We start from the raw sequence: 22,333 nt of genomic DNA, 5'->3' as shown, positions 1-22,333 counted from the left end.
TCTGAGATCCCCATAGATTAGAAAGCTGCCACAGTCACTCAAAGGGGAAGACACTCTAGGCCCAATGTTAGACCTATATCTGCCCTACCTTTCTAAAATCTTTGAAAGCCAAATTAACAGATCACCGACCATTTCAAATCCCACCGTACCTTCTCCACTACGCAATCTGGTTTCTGAGCTGGTCATGGGTGCACCTCATCCACGCTCAAGGTCCTAAAGGGTATCATAACTGCCATCGATAAGAGTACTGTGCGGCAGTCTTCATCGACCTGGCCAATGCTTTCGACACTGTCAATCACCTCATTCTTATCTGCTGACTCGATAGCCTTGGTTTCTCAAATGCCCCGCCTGGTTCACCAACTACTTCTCTGATAGAGTTCAGTGTGTCAAATCGGTGGGCCTGTTGTCTGGACCTCTGGCAGTCTCTATGGGAGTGCCACAGGGTTCAATTCTCGGGCCGACTCTTCTCTGTATACATCAGTGATGTCGCTCTTGCTGCTGGTGTTTCTCTGATCCACCTATGCAGACGACACCATTCTGTATACATCTGGCCTTTTGGACACTGTTTACAAACCTCCAAAGAGCTTCAATGCCAAACACTCCTTCCATGGCCTCCAACTGCTTTTAAATGCTAGTAAAACTAAATGTATGCTCTTCAACCGATTGCTGCCTGCCCGACTAGCATCACTACTCTGGACGGTTCTGACTTTGATTATGTGGGCAAATACCTGTCTGGTTAGACTAAACACTCCTTCCAGACTCTCATTAAGCATCTCCAATCCCAAATTAAATCTAGAATTTGCTTCCTATTTCGCAAAACAAAGCATCCTTCACTCATGCTGCCAAACATACCCTCGTAAAACTGACTATCCTACTGCTCTTTGGCTCTGTCATTTACAAAATAGCCTCCAAACACTCTACTCAGCAAATTGGATGTTAGTCCATCACGGTTCCATCTGCTTTGTCACCAAAGCGCCATATACTACCCACCACTTCGGCCTGTATGTTCTCGTTGGCTGGCCCTCGCTACATATTTGTCGTCAAACCCACTGGCACCAGGTCATTTAAGTCTTTTGCTAGGTGAAGCTCCACCTTATCTCAGCTCACTGGTCACCATAGCAACGCCCACCTGTAGCACACGCTCCAGCAGGTATATTTCACTGGTCACCCCCAAAGCCAACTCCTCCTTTGGCTGCCTTTCCTTACAGTTTTCTGCTGCCAATGACTGGAATGAATTGCAAAAGTCACTGGAGTCTAACTTTAAGCATCAGCTGTCAGAGCAGCTTGCCGATCACTGTACCTGTACACAGCCCATCTGAAAATAGCACACCCAACTACCTCATCCCCATATTATTTATATTGGTGTTTTGCACCCCAGTATCTCTACTTGCACATCTATCACTCCAGTGTTTAATTGCTAAATTGTAATTATTTCACCACTGACCTATTTATTGCCTTTACCTCCCTGATCTTACTACACTTGCACAATCTATATAGATTTTTCTATTGTTATTGACTGTACATTTGTTTATCCCATGTGTAACTCTTGTTTGTTTGTTGTGCTAGGTTGCAGTTGTAAATGAGATTGTTCTGGCCAACCTGGTTAAATAAACGTAATAAAATGTATTAATGCCAAAATTACATGCAAAACAGGCAAGCCACCCTTTATTTTTTTTATTTTTGCAAAAAATGTGCCTGCCCTGAATGACGGATCGCCACTGTATAGGAGGGACCCATTTTTCTTTGTCTTTAGGGCAGCAGAACGACCAGGACGAGTCCTGACAGCACTAGTCTAACCCTGAAACATTTTAAATACTTTTACATTATTACATCTCCACAGTTGGTTGTATAATTTGTAAGAGGATTATTCTTTACTGAAAAAGCAGCAGTCATATTTGGAGGACTTTTCAATGATTCCCTAGGAACCAGCACATTGACACAAGATCGACTGTTGCATTATTATTAACAAGCTACTGTTCTGAAGAGACCACAAACATGCTTGCCACCCTCCTGTTTAGTAACATGTTCCCTCCATCAGCGGAGATCCAGCACTGTCTGGTGAATGCTGGGGATGTGGGCTGTGGCATGTTCGAATGCTTCAACAACAACTCCTGTGAAATACGAGGCCTACATGAGATCTGCGTGACATTTCTGCACAATGCCGGCAAGTTTGACTCCAAGGTATTCCACTTCTCCTAAACTGCTGTGCTGCTGTCATAGAGGGTTTTCCACAAATGCTCTCCACTCTTAGAAAAAGGGGTCTAAAAGGTTTTTTCATCTGTCCCCGTAGGAAAAAAATAAATAAAATTTGGGGTCCATGTTGAACCCGCTATAGAAAGGGTTCTCCTATGGGGACAGCTGAAGAACCTCTTGGTTCTAGATAGCACCTTTTTTCTAAGTGTACTACAGCCAGTACATCCTTTATGTAACTGTATGAACATGTTTAGTATGTTATAGAACAACTTGGAAAAATAATACCTATGATGTGACTATTCTGGAATTTGGTGTAACAATTTACATCTCTGTAAAAATATATTTTTAGCTTATCATAATGCATCTTTGCAAATTAGCTACAACATGCAGTTGAAGTCATTTTCACAATTCCTGACATTTAATCCTAGTAAAAAAAATTAGGCTCACCACTTGATTTTGAGAATGTGTCAAAATAATAGTGGAGAGAATTATCTATTTTGGCTTTTATTTCTTTCATCACATTCCCAGTGGGTCAGAATTTTAAATGCACTCAATTAGTATTTGGTAGCATTGCCTTTAAATTGTTTAACTTGGGTCAAACGTTTCGGGTAGCCTTCCACAAGCTTCCCACAATAAGTTGGGTGAAATGTGGCCCATTCCTCCTGACAGAGCTGGTGTAACTGAGTCAGGTTTGTATAGGCCTCCTTGCTCGCACACACTTTTTCAGTTCTGCCCACAAATGTTCTATGGGATTGAGGTCAGGACTTTGTGACTGCCACTCTAATACCTTGACTTTGATGTCCTTAAGCCATTTTGCTACAACTTTGGAAGTATGCTTGGGGTCATTGTCCATTTGGAAGACCCATTTGCGACCAAGCGTTAACTTCCTGACTGTCTTGATGTCGCTTCAACATAGCCACATTTTCCTTCATTATCCCATCTCTTTTGTGAAGTGCACCAGTCCCTCCTGCAGCAAAGCCTGCCACCCCTGTGCTTCACTGTTGGGATGGTGTTCGGCTTGCAAGCATCCCCCTTTCTCCTCCAAACATAACGGTGGTCATTATGGCTAAATATTTTTATTTTTGTTTCATCAGACCAGAGGACATTTCTCCAAATAGTACAATCTTTGTCCCCATGTGCAATTGCAAACTGTAGTCTGGCTTTTTTTTATGGTGGTTTTTGAGCAAGTGGCTTCTTCCTTGCTGAGCGGCCTTTCAGGTTATTTCAATATAGGACTCGTTTTACTGTGGATGCAGATACTTTTGTACCCGTTTCCTCCAGCATCTTCCCAAGGGCCTTTGCTGTTCTGGGATTGATTTTGCACATTTCGCACCATCTCTAGGAGACAGAGCGGTATGACTGCTGCGTGGTCCCATGGTGTTTATACTTCTGTACTATTGTTAGTACTGATGAATGTGGTACCTTCAGGCATTTGGAAATTGCTCCCAAGGATGAACCAGACTTGAATTTTATTTTTTGAGGTCTTGGCTGATTTCTTTTTTTCCCCCCATGATGTTAAGCAAAGAGGCAGAGTTTGAAAGTAGGCCTTGAAATACAGCCACAGGTACACCTCCTATTCACTCATTGTCAATTATCCTATCAGAAGGTTCTGAAGCCATGACATAATTTTCTGGTTTTACCAAGCTGTTTAAAGGCACAGTCAACTTGGTGTATGTAAACTTCTGACCCACTGGAATTGTGATACAGTGAAATAACCTGTCTAAACAATTTGTTGGAACAATGACTTGTCATGCACAAAGTAGATGGCCTAACTGACTCGTCAAAACTATAGTTTTGTTAACAATGCATTTGTGGAGTGGTTGAAAGATGTTTTAATGACGCCAACATAAGTGTGAACTTTCGACTTCCAACTGTATCTAATTTAGTAGGGGTGTTGCCAAAGTTCTGTTCTGTCTCAAACAGTTTTGACTGCTTGGAACTTTCGTAAATTAAGATTCTCCTCCCGAACGTTCTGATCGTAAAATGATTACCAACTTTACCATCTTCATGTAAAAATTAAACTGCTATTGGGTAAACTATATCTACTTGAAAATAAAGTTGAACACCTCCCTAAAATGTAGTGACTTTTTTTTTGTCCATAATTGTAGGTTACATGATACAATTATTGTGCCAGCCCTGAGATGACATGTCAGCTGTTATGTTGAACTCTGTAGGGGAAGTCCTTCATCAAGGATGCCCTGAAGTGCATGGCCCACAGCCTGAGGCACCGGTTCAGCTGTGTGAGCAGGAAGTGCCTGGCAGTGAAGGAGATGATGATCCACCTGCAGAGAGAGTGCTACGTCAAACACAACCTTTGTTCCGCCATCCAGGAGAACATCAATGTCATGGTGGAGATGATCCACTTCCAGGACCTCTTCCCCAAAGGGTGAGCATGAGGTCTTTTTCCATTTCATACTAAACTCTGTGTAGGGTGTTTCCAGACTCCACATGATCTGATATTCAAATACTGTAGTAGTCTGGATTCAGAAATATAATTTTCCCTCCTACCTCAGGACTCATGTGGAGCTGGTGAACATCCTGCTGGGTTGTGGTGAGGAGGTGAGGACAGCCATAGCACAGAGAGTGAGGATGCAGTGTGAGCAGAACTGGGGGGCCCTGTGTGACAGCCTGAGCCCGTGCTCCCTCGGTCGTTCAGATGACCCCCAACACATCACAGTCCCTCCCGCCTCTCTGCATCCTGCTGGACAGCTCTTCCTCCCAGACATTGAACAGGAGAAACCTAAGACTGGCCAGCTAGACAGGGGCTCCCTCCACCCCTCTGTGAGTCTCAGTCAGGAGCCCCTGGACAACGCCACAGACCTTGGGCTCGCTGTGGCCAGTCAACCGACCAATACCGCCATCCAGGGGTGAAACACTGAGTGCAATGTCTTTAGCTTGTTGACACACAACATAGCTGCCCCTAACCCCTTTTCCCCCTCAAGCAGCCCTACTACTGATAACCTCAGTGGTTACAAACAATGACAAAGGACGAGTAATGGTCCTGTACCATGCTCCTCCATTCATACTCTCCTAAATTGTAAAGGTGACAGGGTATGTGTGGTCAAATGTAGATTTGAGGCCATGCACTTGTTTTTCAGTAGTAGTAGTTCCTTTTTGTTTTAATTACAGGTGCAATGTAAAACATTGTATTGTAAAATAGCTTTCATTTGATTCCTTTTAGAAGTAAATGGGTACAGTGGGGCAAAAAAGTATTTAGTCAGCCACCAATTCTGCAAGCTCTCCCACTTTAAAAAGATGAGGCCTGTAATTTTCATCATGGGTACGTACACTTCAACTATGACAGACAAAATGAGAAAAAAAATCCAGAAAATCACATTGTAGGATTTTTAATGAATTGCAAATGATGGTGGAAAATAAGTATTTGGTCAATAACAAAAGCTTATCTCAATACTTTGTTATATACCCTTTGTTGGCAATGACCGAGGTCAAATGTTTTCTGTAAGTCTTCACAAGGTTTTCACACACTGTTGCTGGTATTTTGGCCCATTCCTCCATGCAGATCTCCTTTAGAGCAGTGATGTTTTGGGGCTGTTGCTGGGCAACAGACTTTCAACTCCTTCCAAAGACTTTCTATGGGGTTGAGATCTGGAGACTGGCTAGGCCACTCCAGGACCTTGAAATGCTTCTTACGAAACCTTCGTTGCCCAGGCGGTGTGTTTGGGATCATTGTCATGCTGAAATACCCAGCCACGTTTCATCTTCAATGCCCTTGCTGATGGAAGGAGGTTTTCACTCAATCTCACAATACATGGCCCCATTCTTTCCTTTACACGGATCAGTCGTCCCGTTCCCTTTGCAGAAAAACAGCCCCAAAGCATGATGTTTCCACCCCCATGCTTCACAGTAGGTATGGTGTTCTTTGGATGCAACTCCGCATTCTTTGTCCTCCAAACACGACAAGTTGAGTTTTTACCAAAAAGTTATATTTTGGTTTCATCTGACCATATGACATTCTCCCAATCTTCTGGATCATCCAAATGCTCTCTAGCAAACTTCAGACGGGCCTTGCATGTACCGTAATTGCTGGACTATTAAGCGCACCCGAATATAAACCGCAACCACTGAATTATCAAGGATGCCCTGAAGTGTATTTTGTACATAAATAAGCTGCACATGTCTATAAGCCGCAGGTGCCTACCGGTACATTGAAACAAATGAACTTTACACAGCCTTTAAACGAAACACGGCTTGTAACAAAAATTAAACCGTAGCCTACCAGTAAAGTCATTGGTCACTATTTCTCCTCCTGTGCACTGAAACCACTGAAGTCATCTCCTTCGGTGTCGGAGTTGAATAGCCTCAGAATTGCTTCATCCGATGTTGGATCGTTTTCATTGTCGCTCTCGTCACTTTCAGCCGGAGGCAAATACCCCGCTGAGCTCATGCTGCCCCTTCAACACGCAGCAGTCCAGCCTTTCAAAACCCGTTGATAGTGGATTTTTTGACAATGCTCCACTCTGTCAGGACCCACTGGCAGACTTGACCATAAGTTGCTCTTCGCATGCGGCCCGTTTTAGTGAAGGATTTCTCCCCACTTGTCATCCAAGCCTCCCACTGAACATGGAGCGCCACCTTAAATGCACGATTTACACTGATGTCGAGTGGCTGCAAATACTTTGGGCCATCTGCTTTTCTTCCCTCTGAAATGTTTGTTGTCTTGTACTGAGTCAGTTCCTCACGCTGCTGTTTACAACGTCTTATCATCGACGCATTAAGGCCAAGCTCTCATGCAGCAGCTCTATTTCCTTTTCCAACAGCCAGATCGATCGCCTTCAACTTGAACGCTGCATCATATGCATTTCTCCGTATCTTTGCCATGATGAGGGTGACAAAATTACCGTAATCAGAATGATGGGACATTTGAGCGTGCTCGATTTGCGTCACATTATGCGACTGTGCTCAGTTTTTTTTGGCAGCATGAATCTTGTGAAAGTGGGAAAAATCCATAAATTAGCCGCATCATTGTATAAACCGCGAGGTTCAAAGTGTGGGAATAAAGTAGCGGCTTATAGTTCGGAAATTACGGTACTGGCTTAAGCAGGAGGACACGTCTGGCACTGCAGGATTTGAGTCCCTGGCGGCGTAGTGTGTTACTGATGGTAGGCTTTGTTACTTTGGTCCCAGGCTCTCTGCAGGTCCCCCGTGTGGTTCTGGGATTTTTGCTCACTGTTCTTGTGATAATTTTGACCCCACGGGGTGAGATCTTGCGTGGAGCCCCAGATCGAGGGAGATTATCAGTGGTCTTGTATGTCTTCCATTTCCTAATAATTGCTCCCACAGTTGATTTCTTCAAACCAAGCTGCTTACCTATTGCAGATTCAGTCTTCCCAGCCTGGTGCAGGTCTACAATTTTGTTTCTGGTGTCCTTTGACAGCTCTTTGGTCTTGGCCATAGTGGAGTTTGGAGTGTGACTGATTGAGGTTGTGGACAGGTGTCTTTTATACTGATGAGTTCAAACAGGTGCCATTAATACAGGTAACGAGTGGAGGACAGAGTAGCCTCTTAAAGAACAGGTCTGTGAGAGCCAGAAATCTTGCTTGTTTGTAGGTGACCAAATACTTATTTTCCACCATAATTTAAAAATAAATTCATTAAAAATCCTACAATGTGATTTTCTGGATTTTTTTCCCCCTCATTTTGTCTGTCATAGTTGAAGTGTACCTATGATAAATTACAGGCCTCATCTTTTTAAGTGGGAGAATTTGCACAATTGGTGGCTGACTAAATACTTTTTTGCCCCACTGTATATACAATTTACAGTATGAACATTTTATATAGGTTCAGTGAAGATGTACAAGTGCTTATCATAGCAAGGACTCTTGCAGAAGGTTGGATGTTTTCCATTTCTTAATTGTGGCTGTAATGTAGTTTTAGCTGGACACTAACTTGGTACACACAATGTATTGAGCTATTGCTTTTGAGATACTATGATGTCTCTTAAGTACATTTCCTAATATACTAAAACACCCACATTTTGGATGTCTGACTCCAGGTCATAGATTTCAAGGTATCCAGAAGACGAGGTAAATATAATTCAATTAAACTGTCCCTTTGATACTACGCTTTACATTCTATAAAATAGGTAATACTGCGTTAGCTCGACCCATTTATACTGTCACTACTGAAAAACATTTGTATAGAGATTAGTGCTTTTGCAAGTTCAACGTTTCTGTGGAAACATTTTTCAACTTTATTTGCAGCACAAAGGTGAACCGCACAAGGATTATTTTAATTTGTATGTCTAAGACAGGTTTACGTTCCCTTTCAACTCTGTAATTTTGCACATCAACTCCACAAGGGAAGTATGTCTCTGGTACATGATCACTAATTACAAGGAACAAGTGGCCTACCACAATCAGGAACGTTTAACAACTCTGCAACATGGTTATGTATATTCACTCAAAGACAAACCTCAGGTCTCTAACGAAACCCATAATTTCCTGGTTAAAATATTATGGGCCTTGGACTATTCTCACAGAGGTCTTTGATAATATGTATGTATCAAATAGGGTCTACTGCAATGTATTTTTCCAACTACAACGTGTTTGTCACAGGATGACTAGTGTCTTATCAGAACATTTTGCCACTGACGGTTCAACATTTTACTAGCTTTTTATCCAAATAGCTAGCTACTGTACATCAAATGCTTGTTTTAACTTCATTAGTACTCCAATGAACCTACCTCACACCATGCCAGCTCTAGAGATGTTTCATAATGGACACATTGAGGACATTGAACTGGTATGAATACAACTCCGCTATCTCACACATTTTTACATGCATTTTGTACAGGTTGGTTTATATGATAGTACTGACACCTTCTGTGTCAGTATTTTCACCTAATTGTAATCAAATGAATGACTATTCACTTTTACTTATTGGAAAATGAAGGTCTGTACTTAAAGACAACTGACTTCTTATGAAGTTTGTTTACTCTGATTCAATGTATTTTTACTAGTTTCTTAGGCTATGCATACCATTAGGCCTTGATGCAAGCAAAGCATTTTATACATCTCTTTTGTTCTGTACTTTTGGACATTAAACATTTTCACATACTTTGTTGCTATTTTGACCATTTATTGAAATGTTATAAGCAGAATAAAATGTTACTAGTTTGAGTGTAAATTGTCTAATTGAGATTAGTTGCTTTAAATAACTTGTGTACAATTTGAAGTGGGCGAAGTCCATTTACGACTGCGCAAAAATTGTAGTGTCAATTACATCGTAATCCCAGAGGAAGGCGAAGGGAGGGCAGACTCCGCTCAAATGTCAGCGTGAAAATAAAGCGTTAATGGGATTGTGAAATTAGACAAGCCATTTCCAAATATTTCGATAATGACGAGACAGGACTCAATGCCTTAACAATGTAAATATATTACCACAAAGGCGGGACATTCTAGCCAACTTAAACATTGCAAAATTTAGTCAGTAAGCCTCACATAGCGAATTATAGAGATTTATTTTGACATACTCCCATTGACCTCCATACAATTGATTTTAAATCCACTTCAACTGGAACGTCTTCAGGATCGGTGGATACCCTGAGGTACAGATGAGGTTCTAACGAGAATTTCCAAGGACAGATATCTGATATTGTCAGAAAGCTTAAGAATTTAATCTAACTGCACTATTACAGTGAAAGAATACCATGCTATTATGTACAGTTTTGAACAAATTGGGCACATTTGGGCAGTCTTCGTACAAAATTATGAACAAACGCAATGGTTCATTGCCTAAAACTTCACGTACACTGCCATCTAGTGGCCACCTGGGCTGGAATAATACATTATGGCCTTCATCTTGCATTTCAAAGATGATGGTACAAAACTGTCTTACATTGATTTGGTAAAATGTTATTCCACCTACGTTCCTTTCAAATTTACTCAAACTTGAGTGTTTTCAAATGGTACCAAGAAAATGCATTCCCCAATCTTACTGTCTGTAGCAAGGATGTAATTTCGGGTGCAAAAACGGTCTGCTCCTTAAGACAATGAACTGGCAAATCTGGCCATAATACATTGGTTGCTTACTGCCATCTACTGGTAATATGTAGAACATGTATTGGAGGAATCCAAAAATGGACAGACTAGAAGTCGTATTCGAGAGATCTTTCCGCTACCTAGCAATACAAGACACGAAATGTTTGTTTATTCAATAGTTAACTTCAAACTCAATTTCCTACACTAATGAAAAGAACTTACCAGAACCAGGTGGAGCAAGCAGAGCGAGACGGGTGGAAAGGACGGGACAGGCAGAGCAGGATTGCTATGTTTCCATAAGTGGATGAATTGGTCTAATTTACCATGTATGGTAAAGCCTCAACCCTTAGCTACCTCTTCAAAAAAAAAGTGAAATAATTGACCACATTTTGTTGTGACTAACAGCACCAGCGATTACAACTTTACAATAGACTTAATTGAGCGAGGAGTCAAAGTGGAAAACCCGCACGCTCCGCTTCAATTGAGTCATAATTCAAAAATGTATTCTCAAATTACACACACGCAGTCTCCTTTGGTGCGTTTAGCCATATGTAATGTTCTCTATCCAAAAACCATTGGCAGACATTACGTCCAAACTTTATTATACTGTTTCAGATGTACAATAACCATTGTCATTTCCTCGTATGTACTAACACCAGGGTGTATATTTGAGGTATACTATACAGTAAGAATAAGGTAATGGAATAAAAAATCATTCCTGCCAGTAAAGATACTCAACGAGATGTTGCATGCACGAAGTAAACACAAAGTGGATCAATTTCCGCAAGGCTAAACTTCTCTGTTTTGGTCCTGTAGCTTCCATTTCGTAGCAGCGTGAAGCGCACATGCTCAAGATACTCTGAGAGCAGTCCTTTCATCACGCTCATCTCAACATCTGCGGTGAGTTTACCATTAAAGGTCATTCCTCTGTGGTATTAGATAATGCATGTCAGACAGTTTTGAAGATGCAAAATGGCCATGCACAAGGCTGTAGTAGGGCAAGAAAGACATTGAAAGGTTAGAAATGCAGCATGACTGCAGTTACATTACAGATTTCGTTTTGGGGAGTAATATCAAAAGGACAAAACTGGCAATTGCTTACAATTTCCTCTAAATGAATGGGAACAGCCTTTTTTTCAAAATGTACAAGACAGTGGCTAAAAACAAAGCTACTGCTAGAAAGATTAGTAGTTTGTCAGTCAATTCTCGTCGATTATACTTCGAGATCAGTTTCCTTCCCAAATGTATGGTTCCTGTCATGGATTTGAACTCTTCATCCGTTTCCAGGACTGTTCTTGAAGATGTAGCTATATAGAGGACAAGTACTGTATGAGTGAATGTGCATTTCTACAAAACATGACTACTGTAAAATTTCAAAAATAGCTTAGGCGTTTATTTGCTAAAACCACTGAACACAACAGGCGCTTATGAGCCAGGCCAGGCGTCTATTTCCTTAACGGACACAGCTTTTGCTAATTTGCATAGTTAATTCCAGCATATTAATACATTTCCTGCAGTAATGTGGTGTTTATTTATTTTTTTATTCATTCATCCACCTCTTCGGAGGACATCTTTATTTTTACAGCTTTTCTGCGACATACATTTTATATACATGGTACTTTTATATAAAGCAATCACATAATACATAAACTCTTTAATCCCACCGCTTAGGCAGTCTCCGCCCATCAACATAGACCACCCTCGTTTGGTTTCCCTGTGCCATATATTTTCAAATTGTGCTGTGATGTTCTACATGAATTTTGAACCTTTCTACTTCCCACAATAAATTGGGTGAATTTTGTCCCATTCCTCCTGACAGAGCTGGAGTAACTGAGCCTGGTTTGTTGGCCTCCTTGCTCGCACACGCTTTCTCAGTTCTGTCCACAAATGTTCTATAGGATTGAGGTCAGGGCTTTATGATGGCCACTCCAATACCTTGACTTTGTTGTCCTTAAAGCCATTTTGCCACAACTTTGGAAGTATGCTTGGGGTCTTGTCCATTTGGAAGACACATTTGCGACCAAGCTTTAACTTCTTGACTGATGTTTTGAGATGTTGCTTCAATATAGCCACAATTTTCCTCCTTCATGCCATCTCTTTTTGTGAAGTGCACCAGTCCCTCCACAACATGATGCTGTCACCCCCATGCTTCACGGTTGGGATGCTGATCTTCGGCTTGCAAGCCTCCCCCTTTTTCCTCCAAACAGTTCGATTTTTGTTTCATCACACCAGAGGACATTTCTCCAAAAAGTACGATCTTTGTCCCCATGTGCAGTTGCAAACCGTAGTCTGGCTTTTTTTTAATGGCGGTTTTGGAGCAGTGGCTTCTTCCTTGCCGAGCGGCCTTTCAGGTTATGTCAATATAGGACTCGTTATACTGTGGATATAGATACTTTTGTAGCTGTTTCCTCCAGCATCTTCACAACGTCATTTGCTGTTGTTTTGGGACTGATTTGCACTTTTCGCACCAAAGTACGTTCATCTCTAGGAGACAGAACGCGTCTCCTTCCTGAACGGTATGACGGCTGTGTGGTCCCATGGTGTTTATACTTGCGTACTATTGTTTGTACAGATGACCGTGGTACCTTCAGGCGTTTGGAAATTGCTCCAAAGGATGAACCAGACTTGTGGAGGTCTACACATTTTTTTCTGGGGTCTTGCCTGTTTTTTTTTATTTTCCCACGATGTCAAGCAAAGAGGCACTGAGTTTGAAGGTAGGCCTTCAAGTACACCTCCAATTGACTCAAATTATGTAAATTAGCCTATCAGAAGCTTCTAAAGCCATGACCCCCAAGCTTTTTAAAGGCACAGTCAACTTAGTGTATGTAAACTTCTGACCCACTGATACAGTGAATTAATCTATCTGTAAACAATTGTTGGAAAAATGTATTGTATCATGCACAAAGTAGATGTCCTAACCGACTTGCCAAAACTATAGTTTGTTAACAAGAAATTTGTGGAGTGGTTGAAAAACTAGTTTTAATGACTCCAACCTAAGTGTATGTAAACTTCTGACTTCAACTGTACATACATACACAAATATTCATACATACATACATATACTTTTTTTAGAATATACCTTCATTATTCCTTGCAAACCCAACCACCCCTCCCCCAATTGGAGTAAACTAATAAACAATAACACTTGGGCTTCTACCATCAGATTACACACATTTTACAATAGTTATATTTTGTTTGTTTTTAGTCCTTCCTCTATTTCTGATGTCCATCCAATTTGATTTCTATTTGTAACTGTGCTACTTAACAACATTTCTGAACCTATATACATTTTGAAGACCCTGTATGTTTTACATTGGTTATCTTGTTATTAGTCCCACCCTTCAGCTCCATTCAACCCCTCCCATCTATCTCTTAACACCATCCATTTTGGATTTATATTTGCCATATACAGTGGGGCAAAAAAGTATTTAGTCAGCCACCAATTGTGAAAGTTCTCCCACTTAAAAAGATGAAAAAAATCCAGAAAATCACTTTGTGGGATTTTTAATGAATTTATTTGCAAATTATGGTGGAAAATAAGTATTTGGTCAATAACAAAAGATTATCTCAATACTTTGTTATATACCCTTTGTTGGCAATGACAGAGGTCAACTGTTTTCTGTAAGTCTTCACACACTGTTGCTGGTATTTTGGCCCATTCCTCCATGAAGATCTCCTCTAGAGCAGTGATGTTTTGGGGCTGTTGCTGGGCAACACGGACTTTCAACTCCCTCCAAAGATTTTCTATGGGGTTGAGATCTGGAGACTGGCTAGGCCACTCCAGGACCTTGAAATGCTTCTTACGAAGCCACTCCTTCATTGCCCGGGCGGTGTGTTTGGGATCATTGTCATGCTGAAAGACCCAGCCACGTTTCATCTTCAATGCCCTTGCTGATGGAAGGAGGTTTTCACTCAAAATCTCACGATAAATGGCCCTATTCATTCTTTCCTTTACACGGATCAGTCGTCCTGGTCCCTTTGCAGAAAAACAGCCCCAAAGCATGATGTTTCCACCCCCCATGCTTCACATTAGGTATGGTGTTCTTTGGATGCAACTCAGCATTCTTTGTCCTCCAAACACGACGAGTTGAGTTTTTACCAAAAAGTTATATTTTGGTTTCATTCTCCCAATCTTCTTCTGGATCATCCAAATGCTCTCTAGCAAACTTCAGACGGGCCTGGATATATACTGGCTTAAACAGGAGGACACGTCTGGCACTGCAGGATTTGAGTCCCTGGCGGCGTAGTGTGTTACTGATGGTAGGCTTTGTTACTTTGGTCCCAGCTCTCTGCAGGTCATTCACTAGGTCCCCCCATGTGGTTCTGGGATTTTTGCTCACCGTTCTTGTGATCATTTTGACCCCACGGGGTGAGATCTTGCGTGGAGCCCCAGATCGAGGGAGATTATCAGTGGTTTTGTATGTCTTCCATTTCCTAATAATTGCTCCCACAGTTGATTTCTTCAAACCAAGCTGCTTACCTATTGCAGATTCAGTCTTCCCAGCCTGGTGCAGGTCTACAATTTTGTTTCTGGTGTCCTTTGACAGCGCTTTGGTCTTGGCCACAGTGGAGTTTGGAGTGTGACTGTTTGAGGTTGTGGACAGGTGTCTTTTATACTGATAACAAGTTCAAACAGGTGCCATTAATACAGGCAACGAGTGGAGGACAGAGGAGCCTCTTAAAGAACAGGTCTGTGAGAGCCAGAAATCTTGCTTGTTTGTAGGTGACCAAATACTTACTTTCCACCATAATTTGCAAATAAATTCATTAAAAATCCTACAATGTGATTTTCTGGATTTTCTTTTTCTAATTTTGTCTGTCATAGTTGAAGTGTACCTATGATGAAAATTACAGGCCTCTCTCATATTTTTAAGTGGGAGAACTTGCACAATTGGTGGCTGACTGAATACTTTTTTAACCCACTGTATGTTTCAACTGTGCTATGATGCTTCACAGAAGTACTAAACCTTTCTATTCTCATAGCTTCTCATTTTTTTGTTGAAATAATAATAATATTATTGACTGACTGACTTTTAAAATCACACAGTATTGCTATCTGCAGCATTAGTTCTAGGCAAATGTTGCAATTCTTCAGCCATTCTTAGACCTGTGACCAAAAACGAGCTACATATGGACAGTACCAAAATAAATAAATGATATAAAATTCTATTAATTTTAAAAATGTTGTATAATCATTTAAATTGAAAAATGTGAAGTTTTGAATCTGCCGTTGTTTTGCGTGTCAATTCATAAACCATGTGCCATGGAATAGGTACATCGAAAAACTCTTCCCAACTATTTTGCAATTTATATGGCACAGCTGTCAATGTTTTGGTCCTTAAATGAAATTGGTATATGGTTTTTATTTATCACAATTTTCATTAAACATTTATGGTCTTTAATGCAGGGCCGACAGACAAGTTCCTTACTTTTTGGGTAAAGCAGACATTTCCATATGTCTGTGTTAGCTGCATGTGACCTAACTCCACCAGTCCTATTTATGATATAATTTACAACAAAATATTTATTTAATTTATCGAAAAATATGTTATTTTTATCAGTTAGTATGTTTGAGTTTAAACACAATATTTGTTGTAATATTTGTTCAGTTTTTTTCAGGTGGATTAGACTAAAATTGCAACCAACCTTTAAGGCTTGTTTAAAAAAGAACTATATTTTGGAGATGATTCCGTTTTCAAACGACCGAAAGTGAGCAGTTGTAATCTGAATAAAGGGAAAAAGGCAATTCTTGAACATGGGGTGAGACATTCCTACCAATTTCCTCGAGAACCAATACGGATTTAAATATTACTTTTGTATGACTGATACCTTTTAGTGAGAGGTCGAATGCTTTAATCATTTCTGCCCCACAAATTCATATTTGTGATATAAATTGGCCCTTTTCATTTTGTCTGGCTTGCCATTCCAAATAAAATTGGCGACTATTTGAGACTCAGCGTTTAATTAAAGTTTTACAGTAATTCATCATAGCTTAATAAGAGAGTGGCTTGCATGAATTAGAATAGGTGCTGGAAATGCAAAGTGTTCTAGCCTAATGGACGACGTCTGTAACCACCCAGGGACACTGAGGACAGTATGCCAAAGGGACTAGGCTATGTGAATGTGTTCTCACTTTCCAGCCATTTTTGTATTGCATTATTTGTATTATAGTGTATTGATTGTGTATTTTGTATGCTAACTTTTTTTTAAATGTGAATGGACAAAGTTATCGTATCTTATATTTGTCTTCAAGCACTAACCACTGGCACCCATTTTGTGACTGTTCTCCCTTCCTGAATGAGTAGTCTCTTACCCAGAGTGCCGATGGTCTCCTCACTCTGAGACACCGACTGGGCCATCATACGACTGATGCTCATCAGGCTCTCTGTGATGTCACCAGACGTCTGGACCAGACTCTCCTTAGTTGCTTTCCTGAGAACACACACGCACAGAGAGGGGATGACACACTAGAACTAAATTCAATGCAATCTCAACTTTCTGTCCCTGTTACCCTGTTAGAGGAGGTATCTTTTAGCCTGTACATTAGGGTGTGTTGAAAATAGGATTTTTCAGGCTGTGAAGAATAATGATTGTAGGAATAAGAAACTGGACATAGAGCATTAATAAAATAGCTAACAGCTGTGCCTGATGAGAAGAGCACGACTCACCGCTGTCTCACAGTAGAGTCTCCACCATTCAGAAGTTGATCTTTCTCAAGGTTGTCAATGGACAGTTTACATGCCAAGTTTGCCTTCCTCCAAGCTGTCTGGTTACTGTAGATGGAAATAATATGAAAATATTCAGTCCAGTCAGGGAATTCCAAAAGGTGTGAGGTCAATGGCATGTTAAATAGGAATCTGGATCCCAATCTCTCACCTCAGATTCTGTCTGCGATGACTCTCTGTCTCACTCAGGATGGCTTGTTTGTCTGTCTCTCTGTCTTGTTCCTTAGCCATCTGTTCCATATTCTGTGAATGTAATGTATAGTTCAGATGAGTTTTTCCTAGCTCTCTAATCACAATAAATGCGATCTAAAATAAATTAGCATTGATTTACATAACTACCTGGATTCTCAGTCGCAGTTGATTTAATTTCTCTTTTACTTTGGAGTTGAAATCCATCAGCACACTTTGTGGCCCCGGACATTCTCTAATGTCCTAATCAAGAGAATATACATGTATGGAACTGTCCATTCAATATAATACACATTCGTGAAACTAGCTATATTGCATCGCTTGCTCTCCGCAATTAGCTAGTTAGCTAGCCAGCCAAAATGAACTAGGCTAGATTAGACAGCTGGACAAATGTACACTATCTTGGCTCACAACCGCATATTGAAATGACACAAGGTAAACCTAATAAATAAAATAAGTTAAAAGTTGTTAAGATGGATGTACCTGAATGAGAGCTTTAATTTCGAGATCATATTTGATTATTTCTTGTCCACAAATACGGACGTGGACATCCTGGGAAGACGCCATTTCTGTTGTTGTTGTACGGCAAAACCACTAATCCAAAAAGCGCGCAATACTTGAAGCGCGTTGTTTAATGAAAACGTTGACCGTGTTCATTCACTATGAATCGGACACATCTAATAAATAATATATAGCATAATATAGTGCATAGCCAATATATGAAACGGTGCTTATTTGAGTGATCACAAATAACTTTAGCAAACTAGACACAGATATCCTATTAAAATTGTTCTTTTGGCCAGTGTTTTAGGTAGGGTACTCCCATGTAATTAGCCTATCTTTGGCGTCATCCTAAACCAACTACTGACACTGTCGTTTCAACAAACGTTTTCAGCAGCCTCGCGTGTCTTTATTAACATACTTGGCTCTCACAACAACAAATGATTTACATGATACATATTTACCCGACCTGCAAACACTGACAGTAATGCTGTGTTCAAAACAACTGGGAATTCAGAAAAATAGATCAAGATCATGATCAAGATCAAGTACAGTACCAGTCAAAAAATTTGGACACACCTACTCATTCAAGAGTTTTTATTTATTTTTACTATTTTCGAGATTGTAGAATAATAGTGACGACATCAACACCATGAAATAACACATATGGAATCATGTAGTAACAGAAAAGTAATTAAACAAATCAGAATATATTTTTATATTTGAGATTATTAAAAGTAGCCACCCTTATGACAGCTTTGCACACTCTTAGCATTCTCTCAACCAGCTTCACCTGGAATGCTTTTCCAATAGTCTTGAAGGAGTTCCCTTCAAGATGTGGAGGTGATCCGTTCACCTTCTCTGCATCTCACAAAGACATGGCGGTTGGAACCAAAAATCTCAAATTTGAAATGCATTCCAGGTGACTACCTCATGAAGCTGGTTGAGAGAATGCCAAGAGTGTGCAAAGCTGTCAAGGCAAAGGGTGGCTACTTTTAATAATCTCAAATATAAAAGTATATTCTGATTTGTTTAGTTACTTTTCTGTTACTACTGTACTTGATTCCATATGTGTTATGTCATAGTTTTGATGTCTTCACTATTATTCTACAATGTAGAAAATAGTCAAAATAAAGAAAAACCCTTGCTTGAGTAGGTGTGTCCAAACGTTTGGCTGGTACTGTAAGTGATCTTCAAGTCGGAGCTTTAGAAAGAGTCCTGAGTTTGAATTCCGAGTTGGATGACCGTTCAAAACGATTTTTTTCCATTTGGAGCTTGTTTTATTCCCGAGTTCCCAGTTTTGAAAGAAAGGAAGTCGGAGACTTCCCAGTTCCGAGTAGTTATGAATGTGCCATAAAGCTAGTAAAGCTGTGACATTATACTTACGTCGCTGTTTGTTAACCCTAAGCTTTTTTCCAGTTAGCTTGCTGGCTAGCGAGATAAATTAATCTCGATCTAATTCGCTAGTTTTAGATATGCCGCATAACTACTTCCAGTCTTTGCCTAAGCTTGAACGGTCTAGGTATTTAGAAAAGTTGATTCTTGTTCACTTGCCTATATGTCCTTTCAACTTGCCTGAGACCAGCTGTGCAGACAACCCTACCAAATGGCCCAAAGTAGCCTATGTCAATATCTACACCTACTTCAAATCAAATTGTATTAGTCACGTACACATATTAAGCTGATGTTATTGCAGGTCTAGCGAAATGATTGTGTTTCTAGCTACAACAATGCAGTAGTATCTAACAAGTCACAACAATACACACAAATCAAGGTAAAATAATAAAATGAAGAAATACATCAATATTAGGACGAGCGATGTCGGATTTGGCATTGACTATACTACAGTAGAATACAGTATATTCATGTGCAATTAGTTAAACAGTATGTAAACATTATTAAAGTGACCAGTGATTCCATGTCTATGTACATAGGGCAGCAGCCTCTAAGGTGCATGGATGAGTAACCAGGTGGTAGCCGGCTAGTGACAGTGACTCAATTCAGGGCAGGGTACTGGGTGGAGGCTGGATAGTGATGGCTATTTAAGAGTCTGATGGCCTTGAGATAAAAGCTGTTTTTCAGTCTCTCGGCCCCAGTACCCTGACCTGTACTGACCTCGCCTTCTGGATGATAGCGGGATGAACGGCCCTTGGCTCAGGTGGTTGATTTCCTTAATGATCTTTTTGGCCTTCCTGTGACATCGGGAGCCGTAGGTTTCCTAGAGGAAAGGCAGTGTGCCAACGGTAATGCTTTGGGCAGACCGCACCACCCTCTGGAGAGCCCTGCGGATGCAGGTGGTGCATTTGCCATACCAGGTGGTGATACAGCCCGACAGGATGCTCTCAATGGTGTATCTGTAAAAGTGTGGAAGGGTCTTAGGGACCAAGACACATTTCTTCAGCCTCCTTACATTTACATTTACATTTAAGTCATTTAGCAGACGCTCTTATCCAGAGCGACTTACAAATTGGTGCATTCACCTTATGACATCCAGTGGAACAGCCACTTTACAATAGTGCATCTAAATCTTTTAAGGGGGGGGTGAGAAGGATTACTTTATCCTATCCTAGGTATTCCTTAAAGAGGTGGGGTTTCAGGTGTCTCCGGAAGGTGGTGATTGACTCCGCTGTCCTGGCGTCCTGAGGGACTGTGTGTTCCACCATTGGGAGCCAGAGCAGCGAACAGTTTTGACTGGGCTGAGCGGGAACTGTACTTCCTCAGTGGTAGGGAGGCGAGCAGGCCAGAGGTGGATGAACGCAGTGCCCTTGTTTGGGTGTAGGGCCTGATCAGAGCCTGGAGGTACTGAGGTGCCGTTCCCTCACAGCTCCGTAGGCAAGCACCATGGTCTTGTAGCGGATGCGAGCTTCAACTGGAAGCCAGTGGAGAGAGCGGAGGAGCGGGGTGACGTGAGAGAACTTGGGAAGGTTGAACACCAGACGGGCTGCGGCGTTCTGGATGAGTTGTAGGGGTTTAATGGCACAGGCAGGGAGCCCAGCCAACAGCGAGTTGCAGTAATCCAGACGGGAGATGACAAGTGCCTGGATTAGGACCTGCGCCGCTTCCTGTGTGAGGCAGGGTCGTACTCTGCGGATGTTGTAGAGCATGAACCTACAGGAACGGGCCACCGCCTTCAGAGGTTGAAGAGGCGCTGTTGCACCTTCTTCACCACGCTGTGAGGGTGGAACATTTCAGATTGTCAGTGATGTGTACACCGAGGAACATGAAGCTTTTCACCTTCACCAATGCAGTCCTGTTGATGTTGAGTTGAGTGTATTTCATTTCTACAGGGACAGTGCACATGAATCAATGTTTCAGTAAAAGTGCTGGTTTTAGCCAGCCAGCTAATTTTCAACCGCAGTCTCTGGGCAGGTTCTTAAAAACAATTACAATATAGACAATCATTGAGCAGTGAGCACACGCAAAGCAACATCGGACAAGCAAGACGTAGCACACAGACAGAGCAACATAGAACAAAAAGCAGCAACACAAAATTCATAAAAGCAACAAAGTGTTTCCACACCTCGCAAGCTACAGACAACATGGAAAGTGGCAATACATAGCTAAGGATTATGTTTACAAATCTGATTGACCTTTAGCCATGTCTTCATGCATTTTGTGAAAGTGTGATAGGTGGTGCAGTTATGTGCGTCTGATGGCAGTGTATTCCAGACATGGGAAGCTCTCACAGAGAAAGCGGATTTACTAAAGGTGCTTTTCCTTAGGGGAACTATACAGTCACCTCTCATGGCAGACCTTGTGGATCTGCTGCCATATGTTTGGGTTTTCTGTTTAACAAAAATACTGAGTGGAGGGGGAGCCAGGCCATTTAGGATCTTGACTACAAGACATGCGTCGTTGTATTGCACAAGATTTTCCCAACTCTGGAGCTCATACTTTCTGAGGATGTAACAATGATGATGGCTATTAGGCTTCCTATCAAGCACGATGAGAGCCTGTTTGTAAACAGACTGAATAGGTTTTAATGTTGTACAGCAATCTTGGGCCCAACTAGTCAAGCAGTATGTTAAGTGGTGGAGTATCATACATTTGAAGTACAGTTTTGCTACCTCTGCAGTCAAACAATTTTGTATAAATCGGAAATGAGTTAGGTTGAATTTGGGTATTTGAATTACCTTTTTCACATGCTTTTTAAACGAGAGGTTGGAATCAAGTATGATGCCAAGGTACTTAAAATCAGATACCACCTGGAGCTTCTCCCCTGACACATAGACATCTGGCTCAGTAGCATCTGTTGCCCTCTTTGTGAAGAACATGCAAACAGTTTTTTTTCACATTGAGATGCAAACACGAGTCACTGAGCCACTTTGTAACCTGGACCATTACAGTAGTGAGTTCTTGTGCAGCTTGTTGTTTGCTCTTTGCATGCACATATATCACTGTATCATCTGCATACATTTTAACTTCAGACCCAGTACAGACAGAGGGCAGATCATTAATGTACAGGCTGAACAGGAGGGGCCCCAGTATTGACCCTTGGGGCACGCCCACATCATAGCTAAGAGTGGGCGACAGCTCATTACTCACTCTGACACACTGAGTTCTGCCTTCAAGGTATGATTTCTTCCATCTCAAGGCATCGTGGGAAAAGTTGAACTTGGACAATTTTGTGATGAGAATCTCATGGTTAACAATATCAAAAGCCTTCCTTAGGTCAAAACACAGCCCCAACAACGCCCCTGTAACGGATGTGAAACGGCTAGCTTA

At 41.2% G+C, this 22,333-nt stretch overlaps 2 protein-coding genes across 2 annotated transcripts in view; one reads left to right on the top strand and one right to left on the bottom strand.

The window, feature by feature from the left end:
- LOC118391747 (uncharacterized) overlaps positions 1–9,269 on the top strand; it is a 32,999-nt gene extending 23,730 nt beyond the window's left edge. Inside the window, exons 5-7 of the mRNA XM_052457555.1 lie at positions 2,039–2,181; positions 4,368–4,579; positions 4,707–9,269. Coding sequence (XP_052313515.1) covers positions 2,039–2,181; positions 4,368–4,579; positions 4,707–5,064 — 713 coding nt within the window. The 3' untranslated portion in view covers positions 5,065–9,269. The remainder of the gene's footprint in view (positions 1–2,038; positions 2,182–4,367; positions 4,580–4,706) is intronic.
- A 301-nt stretch (positions 9,270–9,570) lies between these two features.
- On the bottom strand, positions 9,571–17,981 carry LOC118390850 (vesicle transport protein SEC20). Its single transcript, XM_035781542.2, has 6 exons — positions 17,591–17,981; positions 17,258–17,350; positions 17,070–17,161; positions 16,862–16,966; positions 16,507–16,625; positions 9,571–11,500 (listed from the first exon to the last, which is right to left on the bottom strand). Exons 1-6 carry the CDS (start codon positions 17,672–17,674, stop codon positions 11,304–11,306), a joined length of 690 nt encoding a protein of 229 aa, XP_035637435.1. The 5' UTR covers positions 17,675–17,981; the 3' UTR covers positions 9,571–11,303.
- Positions 17,982–22,333: the final 4,352 nt, after the last annotated feature.

This window comes from Oncorhynchus keta, chromosome 12, assembly GCF_023373465.1.
Source record: "Oncorhynchus keta strain PuntledgeMale-10-30-2019 chromosome 12, Oket_V2, whole genome shotgun sequence".
NCBI classification, from domain to species: domain Eukaryota; kingdom Metazoa; phylum Chordata; class Actinopteri; order Salmoniformes; family Salmonidae; genus Oncorhynchus; species Oncorhynchus keta.
The sequence above is the reverse complement of the archived record's forward strand: the minus strand, read 5'-3'. Positions and strand labels throughout refer to the sequence as shown.

Coding starts and splice junctions, on each gene's coding strand:
- LOC118390850 (XM_035781542.2), bottom strand. CDS start 17,674: ATGGCGTCTTCCCAGGATGTCCACGTCCGTATTTGTGGACAAGAAATA. Junction 17,351..17,590: donor AAATTAAAGCTCTCATTCAG/GTACATCCATCT, acceptor TCTCTTGATTAG/GACATTAGAGAATGTCCGGG. Junction 11,501..16,506: donor GGAGACCATCGGCACTCTGG/GTAAGAGACTAC, acceptor TCCTCTATATAG/CTACATCTTCAAGAACAGTC.